At 51.1% G+C, this 18,206-nt stretch overlaps 9 protein-coding genes across 9 annotated transcripts; 1 reads left to right on the top strand and 8 right to left on the bottom strand.

Moving 5' to 3' along the window:
* Window positions 1-954: 954 nt before the first annotated feature.
* Window positions 955-1,841, top strand: PHYSODRAFT_565311 (hypothetical protein; the record flags this gene model as incomplete). The annotated part of the gene is made up of 3 exons (XM_009538559.1): window positions 955-1,267; window positions 1,335-1,582; window positions 1,658-1,841. The coding sequence occupies 3 exons, from the start codon at window positions 955-957 to the stop codon at window positions 1,766-1,768; spliced, it is 672 nt and encodes a 223-aa protein (XP_009536854.1). The 3' UTR covers window positions 1,769-1,841.
* Window positions 1,842-1,933: 92 nt separating this feature from the next.
* Window positions 1,934-2,727, bottom strand: PHYSODRAFT_528544 (hypothetical protein; the record flags this gene model as incomplete). The annotated part of the gene is made up of 3 exons (XM_009538560.1): window positions 1,934-2,121; window positions 2,280-2,579; window positions 2,649-2,727. Coding segments are annotated over 3 exons (567 nt in total), but the record flags the coding sequence as incomplete, so codon positions are not given.
* A 416-nt stretch (window positions 2,728-3,143) lies between these two features.
* Window positions 3,144-3,959, bottom strand: PHYSODRAFT_529347 (hypothetical protein; the record flags this gene model as incomplete). Its single annotated transcript, XM_009538561.1, has 1 exon — window positions 3,144-3,959. A coding segment is annotated over one exon (816 nt), but the record flags the coding sequence as incomplete, so codon positions are not given.
* A 2,313-nt stretch (window positions 3,960-6,272) lies between these two features.
* PHYSODRAFT_262759 (hypothetical protein) lies at window positions 6,273-7,228 on the bottom strand (the record flags this gene model as incomplete). The annotated part of the gene is made up of 3 exons (XM_009538562.1): window positions 6,273-6,315; window positions 6,509-7,096; window positions 7,215-7,228. The coding sequence occupies 3 exons, from the start codon at window positions 7,226-7,228 to the stop codon at window positions 6,273-6,275; spliced, it is 645 nt and encodes a 214-aa protein (XP_009536857.1).
* A 161-nt stretch (window positions 7,229-7,389) lies between these two features.
* PHYSODRAFT_529158 (hypothetical protein) lies at window positions 7,390-8,011 on the bottom strand (the record flags this gene model as incomplete). The annotated part of the gene is made up of 3 exons (XM_009538563.1): window positions 7,390-7,599; window positions 7,767-7,801; window positions 7,957-8,011. Coding segments are annotated over 3 exons (300 nt in total), but the record flags the coding sequence as incomplete, so codon positions are not given.
* A 2,051-nt stretch (window positions 8,012-10,062) lies between these two features.
* Window positions 10,063-10,302, bottom strand: PHYSODRAFT_448741 (hypothetical protein; the record flags this gene model as incomplete). The annotated part of the gene is made up of 1 exon (XM_009538564.1): window positions 10,063-10,302. A coding segment is annotated over one exon (240 nt), but the record flags the coding sequence as incomplete, so codon positions are not given.
* Window positions 10,303-10,413: 111 nt separating this feature from the next.
* Window positions 10,414-10,967, bottom strand: PHYSODRAFT_459857 (hypothetical protein; the record flags this gene model as incomplete). Its single annotated transcript, XM_009538565.1, has 2 exons — window positions 10,414-10,863; window positions 10,920-10,967. Coding segments are annotated over 2 exons (498 nt in total), but the record flags the coding sequence as incomplete, so codon positions are not given.
* Window positions 10,968-11,213: 246 nt separating this feature from the next.
* PHYSODRAFT_528841 (hypothetical protein) lies at window positions 11,214-16,908 on the bottom strand (the record flags this gene model as incomplete). Its single annotated transcript, XM_009538566.1, has 4 exons — window positions 11,214-11,263; window positions 13,106-13,387; window positions 15,582-15,761; window positions 15,855-16,908. 4 exons carry the CDS (start codon window positions 16,906-16,908, stop codon window positions 11,214-11,216), a joined length of 1,566 nt encoding a protein of 521 aa, XP_009536861.1.
* A 104-nt stretch (window positions 16,909-17,012) lies between these two features.
* On the bottom strand, window positions 17,013-17,874 carry PHYSODRAFT_352876 (hypothetical protein). The gene is made up of 3 exons (XM_009538567.1): window positions 17,688-17,874; window positions 17,256-17,537; window positions 17,013-17,183 (listed from the first exon to the last, which is right to left on the bottom strand). The coding sequence occupies exons 2-3, from the start codon at window positions 17,527-17,529 to the stop codon at window positions 17,134-17,136; spliced, it is 324 nt and encodes a 107-aa protein (XP_009536862.1). The 5' UTR covers window positions 17,530-17,537; window positions 17,688-17,874; the 3' UTR covers window positions 17,013-17,133.
* Window positions 17,875-18,206: the final 332 nt, after the last annotated feature.

Genomic DNA, 18,206 nt, shown 5'->3' on the forward strand with positions numbered 1-18,206 from the left:
GTAGGCAACAGGCTGTAGCTTCACAGAGTGTTGGACATGGTGAGCTTTGCGTAGCACGTATCCATGCAGGCAAGTTGAAGTGCACTAATTCTACCCTTCCCAGCACTAACTCACTCGTAGTAATGGATACAAGCGCTGACTTGGCGCTCTAAATCAGAGTGAAGCCGAGGACTTGGTGGCGATTTTTTTGCGCTCGGTGCTATCTAAAGTGTAGCAATTTATCTAAACCCGCGATTCGCTTCCCGATGCCTGTTTAATTAGCGTTTATCGTCGAGGCTAAATCGTGTCCCCCCACTTTAATGGCATCGACCCCTTCTCAGAAGGGGTCACTCCAGTTCTTACGCAGTTAAGCGTGTCTATGGATCAAGAGAGGGTTGTTCAACCGAGGTTTTTTGCGCAATTTTTGGCCCCGGGGAAGTGATTTTAGATGTAAACCCTAACCGTTCATGTCTCAGATTAAGAGAGGTAAGTAAAGAGAGGTAAGAAATAGAGTAAAGAGGAGTGATAGATGATTATAAGTGGGGACTTCGTCCCCAATGAGATCTTAATGTATCATATAATATAGCAATATTATTATTAATATTACTTTTCCCGAGGTATCAAAATATCATATAATATGTTACATATCAAAACCGAAGGTGCTTGGTATTATATCAATATCAATATTACCCATTTCCGAGTTAACATTAGCCCCTGCTTACACTACACTTTAGTTCTGCCTTACACGAAGCTGCAACATGAAGCTGCAACACCCATGCCGCTTGATTCTGTAGCGCTCGATGTTTAGCTCATGTTATCCCGGCTAATCGATCCCCATAACTATTCACCAATCATACAAAACCCAACATCCAGATCATCATTTCTGCGACAGCGATAAACGCTATTTTCACATGTCACAGACACCTTAAGTCGGGAACGAAGAGCTCATTTAGCGATCTCTCTCAAAGTGTGTCAATGCCCTCTTACGTTGCGCTCGTGATCGGCTCGACCGGCGCCGTGGGCCGCGACGTCGTGGCGGAGCTCGTGGCCTCTGCCAAGTGCTCCAAGGTCATTGCTCTGGCGCGCCGCGAGGTGCCCGAGGCGGCCTGGAGCTCCACGTTCCCGTCGCTGGACGCGGAGGCGGCCAAGGGCAAGCTGGAGGTGCGGCGCGTGGACTTCGACAGCCTCTCGGACGCCGATATCTCAGCCAACGACAAGGTGGACGCCGCCTTCTCGTGCCTGGGAACGACGCGCAAGGACGCAGGCTCGGCCGAGGCCTTCCGAAAAGGTAGAGCCGCTCTATAGCCCGAGATATGAGCTTAACTTGCGCTAATGGTGCTGGCGTGTTGTTGCAGTTGATCTCGAGTACGTGACGAAGTTTGCCGAGCTGTCCAAGGCTGCCGAAGTGCCGTACATGGGGCTGCTGACGTCGCAGGGCGCCAACAAGAACAGCTGGTTCCTGTACCCGCAGACCAAGGGCGAGGTGGAGGACAAGGTGCAGCAACTTCAGTTCGCGCGCACCTCCATCTTCCGCCCGGGCATGCTGCAGCGCGGAGACCTGCTGCGAGGCAACGAGAAGATGTTCGGCTGGATGATCCCGGGGGTGGGTGGTGTATTCTACGCAGCTGACGTTTACGTGGGGGTAGTTGTCTAACAGTTTGTGCTCGTGTTGTCGCAGTCGTACCAGATCACGGTGAAGGCGGTGGCGAAGGGCATAGTGGCGGACTACGAGAGTGGGGCGGAGGGACTCAAGGAGTGGAGCCACGCCGACCTGAAGAAGTTCGAGTAGGGTGGTGGCAGACTGCATCGTTAGGGAAAATTAGGACTAACCCCCAAGGTTTATGAAGTTTATTGGACGACGAACTAGGAGGCGACTCGTGCGCAGGTACCAATGTATTATTGACCTGCTTTTCTTCATTGTCCGCTTGGGATCAGACACGGATTCAGACGAAGACTAGAGCTTGCTGGCTGGTTCATCGGGGAATCGCTGCTTGGCCAGCTCGACCACCTCTTGGGCGCAGCCCCAGTGCAGCGTGTGGCCTGATCCACCGTGCCCGTAGTTGTGGACAAGCACAGCGCCACGACGGGTGGGAGCTGGTTCCATCTCGAGGCGCACGCCTCCAGCGCGTCCTGGACGAAGCCCTGTTGGAAGTGCTGCAGGCACGTAGGTATAACCCCATGGTGGGGGTACACGGTTACGACACCAGAGTCGTACCCACGACAGATCCTTAGGAGATTCGAGAAGCTTCGTAGGGGCGACCGCCGATTGGTAAAGCCACTGACATGCATGCTCCAAGTACTTCCTACAAGCCCCGCCATCTTGGCGATCACCTTGCTGTTGCGAACCTCAGGCCACAGACGGCAGGAGCGCTCCCACACTCCTTCGACGTCCTGCTCGTCGTTCTCAGTGTTCCAGTTGTGCTCTTGCACTGTGCCACCAAGGACAACGTCGCCGTTGGGCCGAGGGATAATGTATGCGTGCTCTCCATCCTTGTCGAGACTCACTTTCAGCTGGTTCAGCTTCGGGTTGTGCACGTTGATGATCTGGCCGCGGATTGGGAAGACCGAATCGTCTCCAGCCAAGTGCTTGGCCGCCAAACCTGCAGAGTACACCCCACCAGTTATTCAGACAGTAAGAATTGTTGATGATATCTACACCAAATAGGTACCGGAGCAGTGCACCAGGAGTTCGCAGTCTTCGTCCTGTAGCGACTGCACTCGACGCTGCTCGAATGTGGTTTTGGCTTGATACGCGCCGATTTAACGGGCTCCGGAGCGGGTAGAATCCGAGCTCCAGGTGGTTGAAACTGTAGAGTGCCACGCGATTCAAACTTGAACGCTCGATCGTCCCCTGGAATCAAACTTTGGCTGCTCGTTTCAGCTAAAACGTTCCCATCTTGCTGAAGATTACTCGCTGACCGAACTCGTATGCTGCTCATTGGTTTGAGCCCTTGTCGAGTGGCTTCGCCGCCTAAAAGCGTGTCTGCGTGCTGCAAAGCGCTCAATTTACGGGCGCCAGTACTTGACTTCAAGATCAAGTAGCGCGGGTCTCCATACTGGCGCTCTTCACTGAGCTGTCTGGCCACGTACTCCATCCGGTGAGTAGCATCGTGAACGTCTCTCAAGCTCATCGCCAACTGCACCAGTAGCGCTGCAGTCACCATCAAAGTCGTTCCAAAAGACGGAGAGTCCTGCATGCAGTACGAGATGAAGAGCGCGTTGTAGATCTCGATGTTGAACGTGATGACTTCGGGCAGCTCGTCGCTCAAATGAACAACGGTCCGCACGAAGATGTTGCGCATGACCAGCTTGATCACTGGCAATAGCATCGAGAACGCAGTCTGGCCACTGGGAGACAACGTCGTAAAGATGAAGTAGTACGGAGGGTAGATAAACACCATCAAAACCTGGCACATCCACAGCTTGATGACGTTGATCAGCATTGACGCTGAACCTGGCGTCTCTCGAATCTTTTTCGCCCATTCAATAACTAAGAAGAAAGCGATAAACGAAAGCCACGGGGGCGTCACGAACAGAATTGAGAACGGTAGCGGGAAGCCGATGAGCACAGTGAGGCCGAACATTAATCCGACACTGAGAGCTGCCGCGACTGCGGTGCTTACGATCGCGCGCTTGAGCGGGTACGGAAGGATGGGGACGCTGTAGCGGAACTGCTCCGTGGCCAGGAAGGTGATGACTAGAAACGTGTAGTATTCACGGACCCAGAAGACGACGTTGGCGTAGACTCCCTCGGATGGGTCTGCAAGAGGCAAAGCGTCGATCACGACGGTCACTAGTAGACACGGCAGCGGTGTCAGGAAGATGACAGCGAGGACGTGGAACCAACTGGTCTCTCGAGAGTACTGGGCGAGGTCACTAACGCGTTCGGACGAGTAGCTCCCATTCAATTCCACCTGGGTGGACTCCCACATCTTGATCAGGCGTTGGTGTAAGCGAGGTGCATGTATCACGAAAGGCATCGTACACGAACGATATCCCAGTATTGGCAGAATGGCGTTTGATAGATTCCTACTACGAAGTATGAGTCAAGGGCACGGAAGTTTGTCAAAATTGGAAACGCAGCAATGCTATAAAGGGAACTCAATGGGATGCTCTTATCTTCATTGTCACGAACTCATCCCCGACGACGGCTATCCGTTACACGACAGAGGAGCTATTGGCAGACCGGGGTAGACCCAGGCTGCCTCCAGTCTAAAAAAAATAGACGCCATAATTATCTGAAGACGATAACATTGGCATTACATGGTTTGTGTTTTCTTATCCCAGTTCTTCGACAACATGGAAGTTGTTGCCCGATGCCTCTTAGGTGTGTGTTGAGTCAGCGGTGTTTGGAGCAATCGATGGGCCGCTGTATAACCATGGAAACTGGAACGTGCAGTCGTAACCTACGGGAATACAAAGTGTGAGTTCGTGAAGTTTTCGGGCGGACGCTCAGTGCAGGTAAAAACACGACAGCTACCTTGATGCAGTAATGAAGCTTGAACATTGTAAAAAAAACCAGAAGACGGTCTTCGTTTGTACGCTTACCCACTGCTTCTCCAAGACGAACGCCAGTTGGTGAATCGCCGAAAACCGAAGCTTGTACTGCAGCACAACGCATAGTAGTAGTAGAGCCAGTAGCTTCATTGAGCAATTGAACATCACTTTCTGCAGCGCTTGGTAGAGCCACGTCAAGTAGCTGCGTGTAGTAGAAGTGATTGGGCAAATTGAACATAGCTAGGAGGTAAATGGCTGGTCAATAGGAGAGAGTTAGTGTCAACTATAACAGCAAATATGTTTGGCGCCTTGACCAGAAAACGAGAGGAATGAAGACGCCGACGTAGTTCAGGAGAATGATAAACTCCGTAAGAAATAATAGTCGTCGCACTTCCAGAACATACACCAGTGACGCGGCCGATATTTCACGGTGCGCACCACGTAACTCGTGTGGCTTTTCTGGAGTAGGATGTACTCGATTTTCGTCCAAGAACTGTCTTGTAAGTTGGGGTCCACCGCTGCTTTGCGCGTAGGGCTTCACCACCGTCACCTGGGGCGCTATTTGCTGTAACCTGCTGAAAGTCTTAAACCGCTGGAAATTGCCACTACTCGGTTGTCGTTCTCGTTGCAGAACTCTCTTTATTTCGAGTAAAACTGTCTCGGCACGCCCTAAATCCGTGCGGATGCTCGCAGGATTGGCGCGTGGAGCAAATATGCGAGAATTGACCACATTTCCACTCTCTTCCTGAAGTTGACGGCCTTTCAAATCAATTCTTCGCACAGCTTCGTGTACATCTCGTAATGATAGAACCAATTGCACCAAATTGACGGCGAGTTTTGCTTGCAGTACGAAATGAATAGCGCGTTGAAAATCTCAATGTTGAAATTGATCACCTCCCGCAACTCGTCGCTGATGTGAACGACAGTGCGAAAGTAGATATTCCGCATAGCCACCTTGATAACCGGAAGCAACATTGCGAACCATGTCTGAGCACTCTTGGACATCGTCGTGTACGCGTAAAAATACGGCGGATAGATGAAAACCATTAGGACCTGGACCATCCACAACTTAATGGCGTTAACCACCATCACGCTCGACCCCGGGATTTCTCGTATTGTTCTCTTCCACAATAGCGAGCGTGATGGCGATCAGTGTTACCCACAATGGGGTCAGCGTTATCATTGTGAACGGCAGTGGGAACCCAATAACTGAGGAGAACCTAAGGAAGATACCGACGCTAAAGATCGATACCACCGCCGTGTTACCAAACGTTCTCGCGAGAGGGTAAGGCAGAACCGTTACCGTATAGTATATCGGAACTGGTTTTTAGCCAGAAACGTGAACATCAGGTACGTGTAAAATTCTCGAAATACAAAGACGTAGTTGGCGTGCAGTCCTTCCACCGGGTTTGAAAGTGGTAGAATGTCGATAATAACTGTCAAAAGCAGGCAGGGCACTGGTGTCAGCAGCACAATGGCCAGCACACGAAGCCAACTGGTCTCTCTTGTAGATGTCGCGAGGCAAAGCAGTCGATCGGCAGAGTAGGTCCCATGCAGCTCGACTTGTGTGGCCTCCCAAAGCGAAACAAGCCGCTGGTACCAACTTGCTGAAGTCATGGCGAGCTTCGTGGTGATGGAAAGGATAGGAACAGGACAGCCACGTCCAAAAGCGAGTGGAGGATGCCCAGATTAGGAAAAAAGGTGCGGGGTAGTTATAGTTACTACGACCTTCTCCTCTCAACGGCGTTCGATGGACCCACTATCGGTTCTGGTTTCTGGGTTCCACCAGGACGCTCTCAGAGGCAGCAGCGCTCCTCCAGCGTTGTGTTGACGAATCCACTGCCGTCAGCGGAGTCCAAGGGAGCGAAATCTTGGGTACCTCCTCAGCTTGAGCCAATTGGACGACTCCGACCATGAGAAGGATGGCAGCGAAGAGAACAAGCTTGGCCATTGTTGAGTCGGTTGGTGCTGGTGCTTGTTTCTTGGCGAGGAAGATTGGCGAATGACAAGTTCAGGCAAACCAAGTACGTACAGTAAAAACGGCAGTACCTCGGTCGATGTATGTTGCCCCGTCCTTGAGAGCGTCGTGAACACGTAGTAGTACGGAGGGTAGGTGACTACAAGCAGCACCTCACACAGCCAGACCTTGATGGTGTTGATCACCATCGTGCCCGTCCCCGGGTTCTGCTGAATAGGTCGGAGCCACTCGATCGCCATGGCCACAGTGATGATCACGACCCAGACGGGCATCGCGATGACGATGGAGAATGGGGTCGGGAAGCCGAACCACGAGGCGAATCCGTACAAGACCGCAGCCATGGGAGCTGCAACGATGGCGGTGTCTCTGATCACGTTCCGGTTCGGGTATGGGAGCGCTCGGACGCTGGTGCGGAACTGCTGCGCGCACAGGAAGCTCATGACGACGTAGCTGTAGAACTGTTGAACTTGGAACATCTTGTTAGCCTTGAGGCCTTCGGACGGTTCATCGAGAGGCAGCACGTCGCTGAGCACTGTGATGGTTAGACAGGGTAGTGGGGTGATCAGTAGGACCATGGCGATGTGGACCCAGCTCTTCTCTCGAGTGTACTGCGCTAGTTCGAGCACCCGGTCGGTGGAGTAGCTGCCGTGGAGTTGTACAAATAAGACGGCATGCGCATCAACGCGTCGTAGCCGCACGATCTCGGCAGCGCCGCTGTGCTTGTATCGAGGTAAAGCCGAACGAGGAGTATTATGCTCACTTGTCCTTGATCATAGTTGATGAAAATTGACGTGTTCCGGTCAGTTGGGCCAAACATATTTTTTCTACCGCACACAGTTATTATATAGTTCCATATCTGACCGCAAGGCGGTCAAAAACTCGTTGTAGGCCTCATAACCAACAGTTTGGCTCTGAACAGGCTTCTGTGTATCCCATTAATCGCATCCTTCAACGCACTTGGTGATCTTGTGCTGGATGGGCTGTTCGTCAAGCGCGATAAAGCTGATCCGCTTGTGAATCTTGCATGAGTAGTACAAACGCATGACGTACATGCTGCAGAATAGTGTACTCTGCAAACATGTTCGAGCTTTTGACAATTTACCAACGATATGTATATATTGCCAACGCGTCCGTTGTTTGCTGCTCTAAGTAGTATAAGTCTACGTTAACACCAAAAGCCCTTCAAGCAAACTGCATGCGGTACCGGTTGTCTAATCGATCTTTCAAGTACGCCGTAAGGCGTAGCTAGAGAAGTATTTTTCAAGGAGAGCAGATTTCAGCTTTTACATTTCCGAGTGGCTGCATGATGAACGGATGAAAATCGTCTGAATCTACGAACATGTTCAGCTTAGCTGAAATCAATCGGAAACACGGTGGAAACGTTATGTTCGATATAAGGCGCTTGTGTGTAGACGATGGGGTTCAAGACCGTCACCGTCTTAGAACGCGTGACGAAAGACCCATTTCGGGTGGAAGGAGCTGGCCCTGGACCGAGTGTCAACGCTGGAGTATCCACGAGAGTTTCTTCATCTGCCCGATGTACACGTAGTTCGAGGCTCCCCGGTGTCAATACTGAAGGTTTTTACTTTTATGTGTTTGAGGTTTTGCGGGAAAACGCTGGGAGCACTCAGGACGAGAGCAGCACCAACCCGACTTCCTCTCGTCACCTCGGACGACTCCAGCTATAGTGTAAACCCTTTATCCTAGCGCCAGGGGCCATCAACTAGAGCTGTAAAGTCCGTGTGGTACTTAGCTGGCCTCGATTCCCTGTCGAAGATTGATATTCGTACTTAATTGAATATACGTGGGCAAAAAGTGTCGTTGGCAATTTTACAATTTACGAAACTCAGAGAGGCAGCAGAATCCGTAAAATACGTGAGCAAAAGGTGTCTAATGAGCTGATCAGACGAACGAGTTGGTAGTGAGGTGATGAGGTCGTGCAGATGTCGTGGGTGTGACGGGATGTTGCAGTATATTCTTCATCCTCAAATTGGACTTATCAGGACGGTCTGATGCCCTGCCACAAGCGAGGCTGAAGGTTTCCATTGCTCCGAGGATATCGATAACAATGTCGGGCGTGTTGTCTCAGTAGCAAAGACCAGCACGGAGGACCTCAGCGCTCGCATAACTTTGGAGGTCTCGCTATTTCGAACATGAATGGAACAAGCCACGATGCACCCCACCCCACCGTACACTTCCATAATATCCTTAACCAACATAAGAAACAGTAGAGAAACAGTTGATGGCCTGCTCTAAGCTCGACGTCGTTGACCAGAAGTTTGTAGTTCTTTTAATTTGTTTAGAGGTCATAGGTGAAATGGTTTCATGAGAGAAAGTGAAGTCTGGTAGCCACTACTGCCCTCAAATTTCAGGAGAGGCTTGGGCCTTCTTACAGGCAGCAGCGCTCCTCCAGCGTCGTGTTCACGAAGCCACTTCCATCCTCGGCAGGGTCGAATGGTGCGAAGTCCTGCGGGGCCTCTTCAGCCTGGGCCAGCTGCACGGTGGCGATGACGACAAGGATGGCTGCGAAGAAAGCGAACTTGGTCATTGTTGGGTCGGTTGGTGGTGGTACTTGCGCTCGGTGGGGAAGATTGGAGAATGACAAACTCTGGTGAACGCTGGAGGTGAGGTAGTATAGTACGATAGTTGCTGGTGCGATCAGGTGTATCGAAAACCCTTGCATCATCCCAGGGTTTACCTCACACACCATATAACTGGATGGCTCTTGAATCCTACGTGCTGGTTGAGTTACTGGCCATGGACGTCGAATCCTCGTTCAGCCACGCAAACTTGAACGTGTAGTCGAAGCCTAGAACCAACCATGAAAGTTAGATGGTCAATCGTAGCGTAAAATATAAGACGGGCTGTTTGTACCGTGGTGCTCCAGTGACGCTTGTACGTTATAGAACACCCAGAAGCAGATTATGGTGTGCACGCCGGGCCACTGCTTCTCCAATACAAACGCTAGTTGGCGGATGAAGTCGGTACTGCAGTACACCGCACAGCAGAAGAAGGGAGATGAGCTTGAGTGAGCAGTTGAACATGACGTTCTGCAGCGCCTGGGTGAGGTCTTCCACAGTCAAATCCGCCAACTGAGCGTAGTACAGTCGGTTGGGCAACTTGTACATCGCGCCCATGTAGATCGCTAGTATAAACAACAACAACAAAATACCCGTAAAAATCTTTAGTAAAAAGTTCAAACACGTTGGGCTACTGTAGGTACGGCACTTACAGAATATGAGGGGGATGAAGACGCCGACGTAGTTGATCAGCACGAGGAACTCCGTCAGGTAGAGCAGTCGTCGCACCTCTAGCACGTACTGAAGCGACGTCGCAGTGATCTCCTTTGTGTCACCACTATCCCTCGTTGTCGCTTGGCGCTCAGGTGCTGGATGGATCCGTGCTCCACCTCGAGCTTCAAAGTTAAAGTCTGGGTCAGCCCCCTGGACATTCTGCGGTGTTGACGGTCCGCTGTTCGACTTGGCTCCATACACCTGCATCGCCTCTCGTTGATCCAGCAACATCATCTCCGCTCGCTCTAAGCACGTAGCAACGTGGATGCCCGTGCGCGACTTGGGGACCCCTTGGTCCGGATTACTGTAAATCTCTTCGTGAATCAGCTTTCGGCCGATTTTATCCATGCGATGCACTGCCTCGTTCACGTCTCTAAGTGACATGGCTAACTGCGTCAAAAGCGCCGCCGTCACCATCAGCGTAGTGCCGAATGACGGGGAATTCTGCATACAATACGACACGAATAGCGCGTTGAAGACCTCCGAGTTGAACACGACCACCTCCGGCATCTCGTCACTTAAGTGCACGACCGTCAGAGTGAAGATGTTGCGCATGATCAACTTGATCACTGGCAACAGCGAGGCGAAGAACATTTGCCCCGTCCTTGAGAGCGTCGTGAACACGTAGTAGTACGGCGGGTAGGTGACCACGAGCAGCACCTCGCACAGCCAGACCTTGATGGTGTTGAACACCATCATCCCCGTCCCCGGGTTCTGCTGAATAGGACGAAGCCACTCCATCGCCATGGCTACCGACAGAATAACCACCCACACGGGCATCACTACGACGATCGAGAACGGGGTCGGGAAGCCGATCCACGACGCGAACCCATACAAGACCGCAGCCATGAGAGCGGCCACGACGACGGTGTTCCTAGCGGCGCGTATGTTTGGGTACGGTAGTGCTCGGACGCTGGTACGGAACTGCTGCACCGCGAGGAACGTCATGACCACGTAGCTGTAGTACTGGCGCACCTGGAACATCTTGTTGACCTTGACGCCTTCCGACGGGTCGTTCAAAGGGAGCACGTCACTGATCACGGTGATGACCAGACACGGCAGCGGAGTGACCAGCAAGACCATGATAACGTGGGCCCAGCTCTTCTCTCGAGTGTACTGAGCCAGCGCCAGCACTCGATCGGTGGAGTAGCTTAGCTGCCATGGAGCTCCACCTGGGTGCGTTCCCACGCCTTGATGAACCTCTGCTGCGGACTGGGCATCCCCAAGGCTTGTGGTAGTTAGTTGCCAGTCACCGTGATCAAGTGAACACGGCAAAAACGAACACTGCGTCTTGGTGATAAATTGTCTCTGGACTGAGGAAGAAGCTCTTATAAAAGAGAGCTCAAGATAGACCGACACTATCGTCTTCAGCCCGCCAACTTGTGTAACAGAAGCAGAGTCAATTATTATAAGTCTGCGGAGAACGTTTTACGGCAAAAATCTGCTACTTCTAGTAGTACATTATACTATTTGGTGTCTTGATTCAGCCACGCAAACTCGAACGTGTAATCGAAACCTGCACATTAGGGAGGCGGGAACTCAGAAAGAATATCAAATAGCTAGCTAGGTAGAACGAGAGCATGCCTACCACAGTGCTGAAGCGAGGCTTGGACGTTGTAAAACACCCAGAAGATGAGCTTGATTTGTGCCCCAGCGAATTGTTTCTCCAACACAAACGCGAGCTGATGGATGGGTGCAAGTCCGAGCTGAGTGTGAAGCATGATAACCATTGCCAGTAGCGAGATGAACTGGAGCACGCAGTACAGCAAGACGTTGTGCAGCGTTTGAAGTAGTTCGCCTTCGTCTATATCGGTCAATTGAGCGTAATACTTGCGATTCGGAAGCTGGTACATGATCGCCAAGTAGATTGCTACCATTATTAATAAAAACATAAGTTAGTAGGCTACAGAGGAGGGCAGCACAAACGATCGTTGGATGCTTTAAAAGACGTACAAAAGACAAGCGGGATGATCACTTCGACGTAATAGCAGACGCCGGACTTCCATCGTGTACTGCATCGTAATCGGAAGCTGCGGTAAGGAACGTGTTGGCGCCACGCTATTCCGCCTCGACCAGATCATCAAACGGTTCGTAACTCCAAACCCGCTACGAGTTTGCTCCGTTGATCCATTAGGCTTTTCATTCTCCCGTTTTACCGCAGGCTGAATTAGCACGCTCGTCATTCGCACCAAGGGGGAAACTGCAGCAGATTGAGTTTCCACTACACCACCGTGAGAAGTACTCAGCAGCAACTGAGCTCGTCCCAACGGCGTCGATACCGATTCTGTCTTGCCGTTGCGCTTGGACGAGAGTACGCGGGTCTCCCAGCTGCTCTCTTGCTCGACTTGGCGTGATAGTGTCTCCAGTTTGTGGTGGGCAATCTTCATCTTCCTCAGAGACAACATCATCTGAATCACATCCACGGCCATGAGCTCCAGCGTCGTCCAAATCGATGGAGAGTTCTGCATGCAGTACGATACGAACAACGCGTTGAAAATCTCGGCGTTAAAGATCACAACCTATGGCATGTCGTCTCGAGCGTGCACCATCGTACGCGTGAGAGCACTACGAGCGAAAATCTTGATAATCGGTAAAAGCAGCGCAAAAATGATCTGGCCGACGTGCGATAGCGTCGTGAACACGAAGAAATACAGCGGGTAGACAATCACCAGCGTCACCTGGCACATCCACTGCTTGAAGACGTTGATCACCATCGGCCACGCTTCGGGTTTTTCTCGAATTTCCCTCCTCCACACAAGCACCAGCGAAGCCGAGAGAGAGGTGACCCACCCCGTGCACCCGACGATGATCGTGAATGGAACTGGAAAGCCTATTATCAAGCCTAATCCATACAGCACGCCGACACTGATTGCCGCAACAATAAAGGTGTTAAATACCACAAGCCTCATCGGGTACGGGAGAATCGGTACACTGGTTCGGAATTGTTGAGCACCTAGAAAGCTCATGAGCCAGTAGCTGGCATACTCCCGCACGATGAAGGTTGTATTCCCTTGAAGGCCTAGAGACGGATCGTCCAGCTTCACCACGTCGACGAGGACTGTCGCTAATAGGCATGGAAGCGGGGTTGCCAGTATTACGACGAGAGACGGATATGCAGTATCCGTGATAACTTCAACAGTGAGGTCACAGTTTTTTATTCCTAAAGACTGTGACCTCACTGTTGAAGTTATCACGGATACTGCTTTAATAAACGCACTAATCGGGTTTATTGTGCCTAGGGTGGTCGGGTTGGCCATGAAGCCAGGCAAAGTAAAAGGAATATTCATAACCTGCAATGTCAAACTCCGAAGGTTAGTGCAGTACGTACAGTAAGTGAATTCCCGTAATTTCCACGAACCTGCGTGTTTGAGCGATGCCTGGACGTTGTAAAACACCCAGAAGACGAGCTTAATCTGAATGCCGGTGAACTGCTTCTCCAGGACAAAAGCCAGTTGCCGAGTAGGTGATAGACCCAACTTGCGTCGTAGCGTGAGAATTAGCAATACCAGTGAGATAAACTGGAGCGAGCAGTAAAACAGCACGTTCTTGAGCGTCAGGAAGAGTTGGTCCTGGTTCATGCCCTCGAGCTGAGCGTAGTAGCGACGGTTTGGCAGCTCGTACATGACGCCCAAGTAAATCGCTGGGAACGACATAAGCAGAGTTAAAACCAAGTGTAAAATAACGCACTAAAGGCAGTACAGACGTACAGAAGACGAGCGGGATGACCACCTCGACGTAGTTGAGGAGAAGAACGAACTCGGCCATGTACAACAACCGCCGAACCTTCCTCGTGTAGCTCAGCTTGGCGGAAATTTTAGGGGTATGCTTACCGTTTGGAACAACTTCCACAACGGGGTGGATGTTGCCCTTGTTCAGTAATTGTTTGGCAGCTCGGAGGGGGTGCGGAGCTAGCGCGAAGGTACTGCACGCATCTCTCGCCATGACCACAAGCGACTTTTTCATCGGGGTTGGCTGCTCTTGGCGGAATTGAGCCAAAGCTGTTAACCCCGGACCGATTGATACCGTCCGTGACATATCGAGGGCCTGGGGGCCCTCATTCATTTGTTGCAGAAGCCTCGAAACCCGCTCCAGCGTCCTTGTAGACCAGTTACCGGTAGAATGGACATTACCGACCCACCCGCTCTCCTGCTCAACGCGTAGCTCCAATTCCTCCAAGCCCCGACGAGCGGCCTCGATATCCCGCAAGGACAACCCCAGTAGTAGAATATCCACCTCCATGAGCTCCAACGTCGTCCAGAATGAGGGCGAGTTCTGCATGCAGTAGGATACGAACAGGGCGTTGAAAACCTCCACGTTAAAGATCACCACCTCTGGCAGATCGTCTCGCAGATGCACCACCGTGTGCATGAACACGTTGCGCATGAGGATCTTGATACACGGCAACAGTAGAGCGAACCCCATCTGGCTGGTCTCGGTTAGAGTGGTGAACAAGTAGTAGTACGGCGGGTAGATCAGCACGAGCAGCATCTCGCACGTCCAGACCTTCAGTACATTCACCACCATTGCCCCTGCCCCCGGGGTCTCCTGAATTTTCTTGAACCACTCAATAGCCATCGAAGTCGAGATGAATAAGGCCCAAGCCGGCATCACGGTCACGATCGAGAACGGTACCGGAAACCCCATAATCAGTGCGCAGACGTAGTAGGACCCGAGACAAAGCGCCGATATTATGGTCGTATTCACAATAACACGGTTCATGGGGGAAGGCAAAATTCGGACGCTAGTGCGAAATTGCTGGATGGAGAGGAAGTTCATCACGAGGTAGCTGCAGTATTCGCGCAGAAGGAACATTGTGTTGGCTTTCAAGCCCTTGGACGGGTCATCAAGCGGTAGAATGTCAATGAGGATTGTTGTAGCCAAACATGGCAATGGGGTTGCGAGCAAGACCGCGAAAACTCGAGCCCCGGAGGCTTTGTCGCGTACTCTGCCAGATCGAGGGTCCGTTCCGCCGAGTACCTGCCGTGAAGCTCCACTTGAGTCGCCTCCCATAGCTCGATGAAAGTGCCGAACCTGAGACGCATTGGGGACTGGAAGAACAGGATCACCTGGTTGGACGCAACACTGTGTAGTGCAGTACGTGCAGTGCTATTCCAGGCGCGGTAGTTTGTTGGTCTATACGTGAACTAAAGGGGAGCAGGATGACACCGACTTCAACGCTTTGTGACTGTCTTTGATAGAGTTCACTACTGATCCATGTCGATCATTTCGACAAACCCTTAACTTTTACTTAGTCTATGCAACCCTCATGTTTCAATATACGTTAAAAAAATAATTATGCAGCATTTAAATTTGAGATTGCGATTTACGTTGACCCGCTTCCACTAGAGCTGGCACTACGGAGCCACTGGAATCTGAAAGTGTAGTCGTAGCCTACAAGTTACGGCAAACAATGTGTGTCAGCATACTGTACGGCTCGAAGACAATAGGAACTGTAGGCGGCAGACGAACCGTTGTGTTGTAGGGAGGCCTGTGCGTTGTAAAACACTCAGAACACAAGTCGAATTTGAACACCAGCGCACTGCTTCTCCAGCACAAACGCCAGTTGGTGGATCAGGGACAGCCCCAATTGCTTGCGCAGGATAAACACCAGTAGCAGCAACGAGCAGACCTGTAGGGAGCAGTAGAACATGACGTTCTCCAGTGTTTGGATCAGCTCGCTCTGCGTCATTCCGTGGAGTTATGCGTAGTATTCCCGGTTAGGTAACTTGTACGTAGCAACCATGTAAATCGCTGTAAAAAGAGAGGAGGGATAAAGAAAAAGTTAGATAGTCATCGACCTACACGCCTCATTCATTGGTATATTTCCCACGTACAAAAGACGAGAGGGATGACTATCTCCACGTAGTTGAGAAGCAGTAGGAATTCGGCCATGTACAGCAGTTGCTGGACCTTGTGCGTGTATCTCACCTTCACCGACACTTTCTTCATAACGTTTTCGACCGCTTCACTGGTCGGAACGACCACTGCGCTGTATCGAGAGCTCGAGGACTTCGCTGCATGTCCTGGAAGAGGGAGTGGTTTTACCGCACCTTGGAATTTACCCATCGCCATGACAAGGGATCTGGTGTTCATTGTGTTTCCCCCACGCTTGGACAATGCTGTGGTTGTCTTCTCTTTTGATGTCACCTTCGCGTCCGGTTTGTGTTGTTGTTCCAATAGTATTCTCGTCCGCTCTAACGTAGTTACCGCTCGGTTTTCTGTGCTGTAGCCGATGGACTTACAATAATCATTCCAGCGTTTATCTTCCTCAATACGTCGCTCCAAGTCCTTCAAGCCAACTCGAGCCTTCTCCATGTCCCGCAACGAAAAAATAATCATCCCGATGTCAATGAGCATCAGCTCCAGAGTCGTCCAAATAGACGGCGAATTCTGCATGCAGTACGACACAAACAGCGCGTTGAAGAGCTCCACATTAAACAAAATTACTTCGGGCATTTCGTCGCTCAGATGGACCACAGTTCGAGCGAAAACGTTCCTCATTGTCAACTTAATTACCGGCAGAAGTATAGCAAACACTGTCTGAGCCCTGTCGGGTAAAGTACTGAAGATGTAGTAGTACGGCGGGTAGATGAACTCCAGTATTACTTGGCACATCCAGACCTTGATCACGTTGCCTACCATAGCTGGAGCCCCCGGAGTTTCCCGTATTTTCTTCAGCCATTCGTATGCCATCGATATCGAGATTAAAGTGACCCAAGTCGGGGTCACAACCATCAACGAGAATGGAAAAGGAAAGCCAATAGTGGAGGATAAAGTGTACAAAGCCCCCATACTAAGCCCAGAAATCCACACCGAGTGCCAGAACGCCTTGTAAATGGGGTACGGGAGGACTGGGAGGCTTACGCGAAACTGGTTAATGCAGATGAACGTCAGTACGTACGTGATGAGCTGGTCTCGCACGAAGAACAACGTGTTGGCTGCGACTCCTTTGGACGGATCAGCAAGCGGTATAACGTCAACCAGCACAGTCACGACCAAACAGGGCAACGGAGTCACTACTAAAACGATGAAGGCGTGGAGGTAGCTGGTTTCACGCGTGTATTTGGCGAGTTGCAGCACGCGCTCGGTCGAGTATTTCCCATGCAGCTCCACTTGCGCCGATTCCCACAGCTGAACGAGCCGATTCCATTGAACCCGCATCGATATGGACGTGGCGGTAAGAGATTACGCTGAGGCAGTTCGCACACAAATATAGTGAAGACGTGCTCGAGCCCTCCGCTTTTAGCTGGGTTAGCGCCGATTCTGAGGGTAAGTCACAAGTGAGAATTGGCGTGTTGGCTTATCAAGCCAAACGATTAATTCGTGATCACACTATTTTGAAGCTGTAGGGCTTGAGCGAAAACACAAAACTCAAGCTGGAGCCACTTAAGTTATCCTATTGTCTAACCATGCAAATCGAAACGAGTAGTCGTAACCTAGAAATCACACAAAATGCGCGTTAGCGTTACCTGTATTCCACTCAAGAAGAAAGGAGCTTGTGGACAGACCTAGATGTTGCAGGGACGCCTGCGCATGGTAAAACACCCAGAAGATGAACCGGACCTGAACACCGACGTACTGCTTCTCCAACACAAACGCCAACTGGTGTATCGGTGGCAGCCCCAATTTCCGCTGTAAGATGAAGAATAGCAGCAGCAACGAGCCGAGCTGCAGTGTGCAGTAAAACATGACGCTCACCAACGTTTGGATCAGCTCATTCTGCGTCATTCCGCGGAGTTGAGCGTAATATTCCCGGTTGGGCAGCAGATAAGTCGTGAGCATGTAGATCGCTGCAAAATAGAGAGCGTTGAACAAATGAGTGGAATATGTAGGTTAAATCACTTACAGAAGACGAGAGGCACGGCGACCTCCATGTAGTTGAGAAGCACAAGGAACTCTGCCATGTACAGCAGTTGCTGGACCTTGTGCGTGTATCTCACCTTCACCGACACTTTCTTCATAACGTTTTCGACCGCTTCACTCGTCGGAACGACCACTGTGCTGTATCGAGAGCTCGAGGACTTCACTACATGTCCTGGAAGAGGGAGTGGTTTTACCGCACCTTGGAATTTACCCATCGCCATGACAAGGGATCTGGTGCTCATTGTGTTTACCCCACGCTTGGACAATGCTGTGGTTGTCTTCTCTTTTGATGTCGCCTTCGCGTCCGGTTTGTGTTGTTGTGAAGCTGATAGCAGATGAAGTGATCGTACACGCAGCGATGAGAATATGCAGGGTATTGCATGTATACGTAGTAAAGTACTGACTAATATCCGCTTGTGTACGATATTCAACTTATGTAAGACATCCAACAGACCAAAATGAAAAATGTGCACAGTCTTTGAGGTGGTTTTACGTGCGGTGCTCTTGCCGGTCCTTCTGTGGTTAAATATACGAGTAGAAAGCACACGCCGCCGCCAGCATCCAGGAAACAGAACAGGGCGCCAGTCGCCCCACGG

This window comes from Phytophthora sojae, assembly GCF_000149755.1.
Source record: "Phytophthora sojae unplaced genomic scaffold PHYSOscaffold_12, whole genome shotgun sequence".
Lineage (NCBI taxonomy): Eukaryota > Oomycota > Peronosporomycetes > Peronosporales > Peronosporaceae > Phytophthora > Phytophthora sojae.

Bases quoted from the DNA above. Each gene is read 5' to 3' on its own strand.
- PHYSODRAFT_352876 (XM_009538567.1), bottom strand. From the start codon at position 17,529: ATGCTCACGACTTATCTGCTGCCCAACCGGGAATATTACGCTCAACTC. The intron at 17,184-17,255 runs GTCTGTCCACAA...TGTGATTTCTAG, and splicing joins GGCGTCCCTGCAACATCTAG to GTTACGACTACTCGTTTCGA.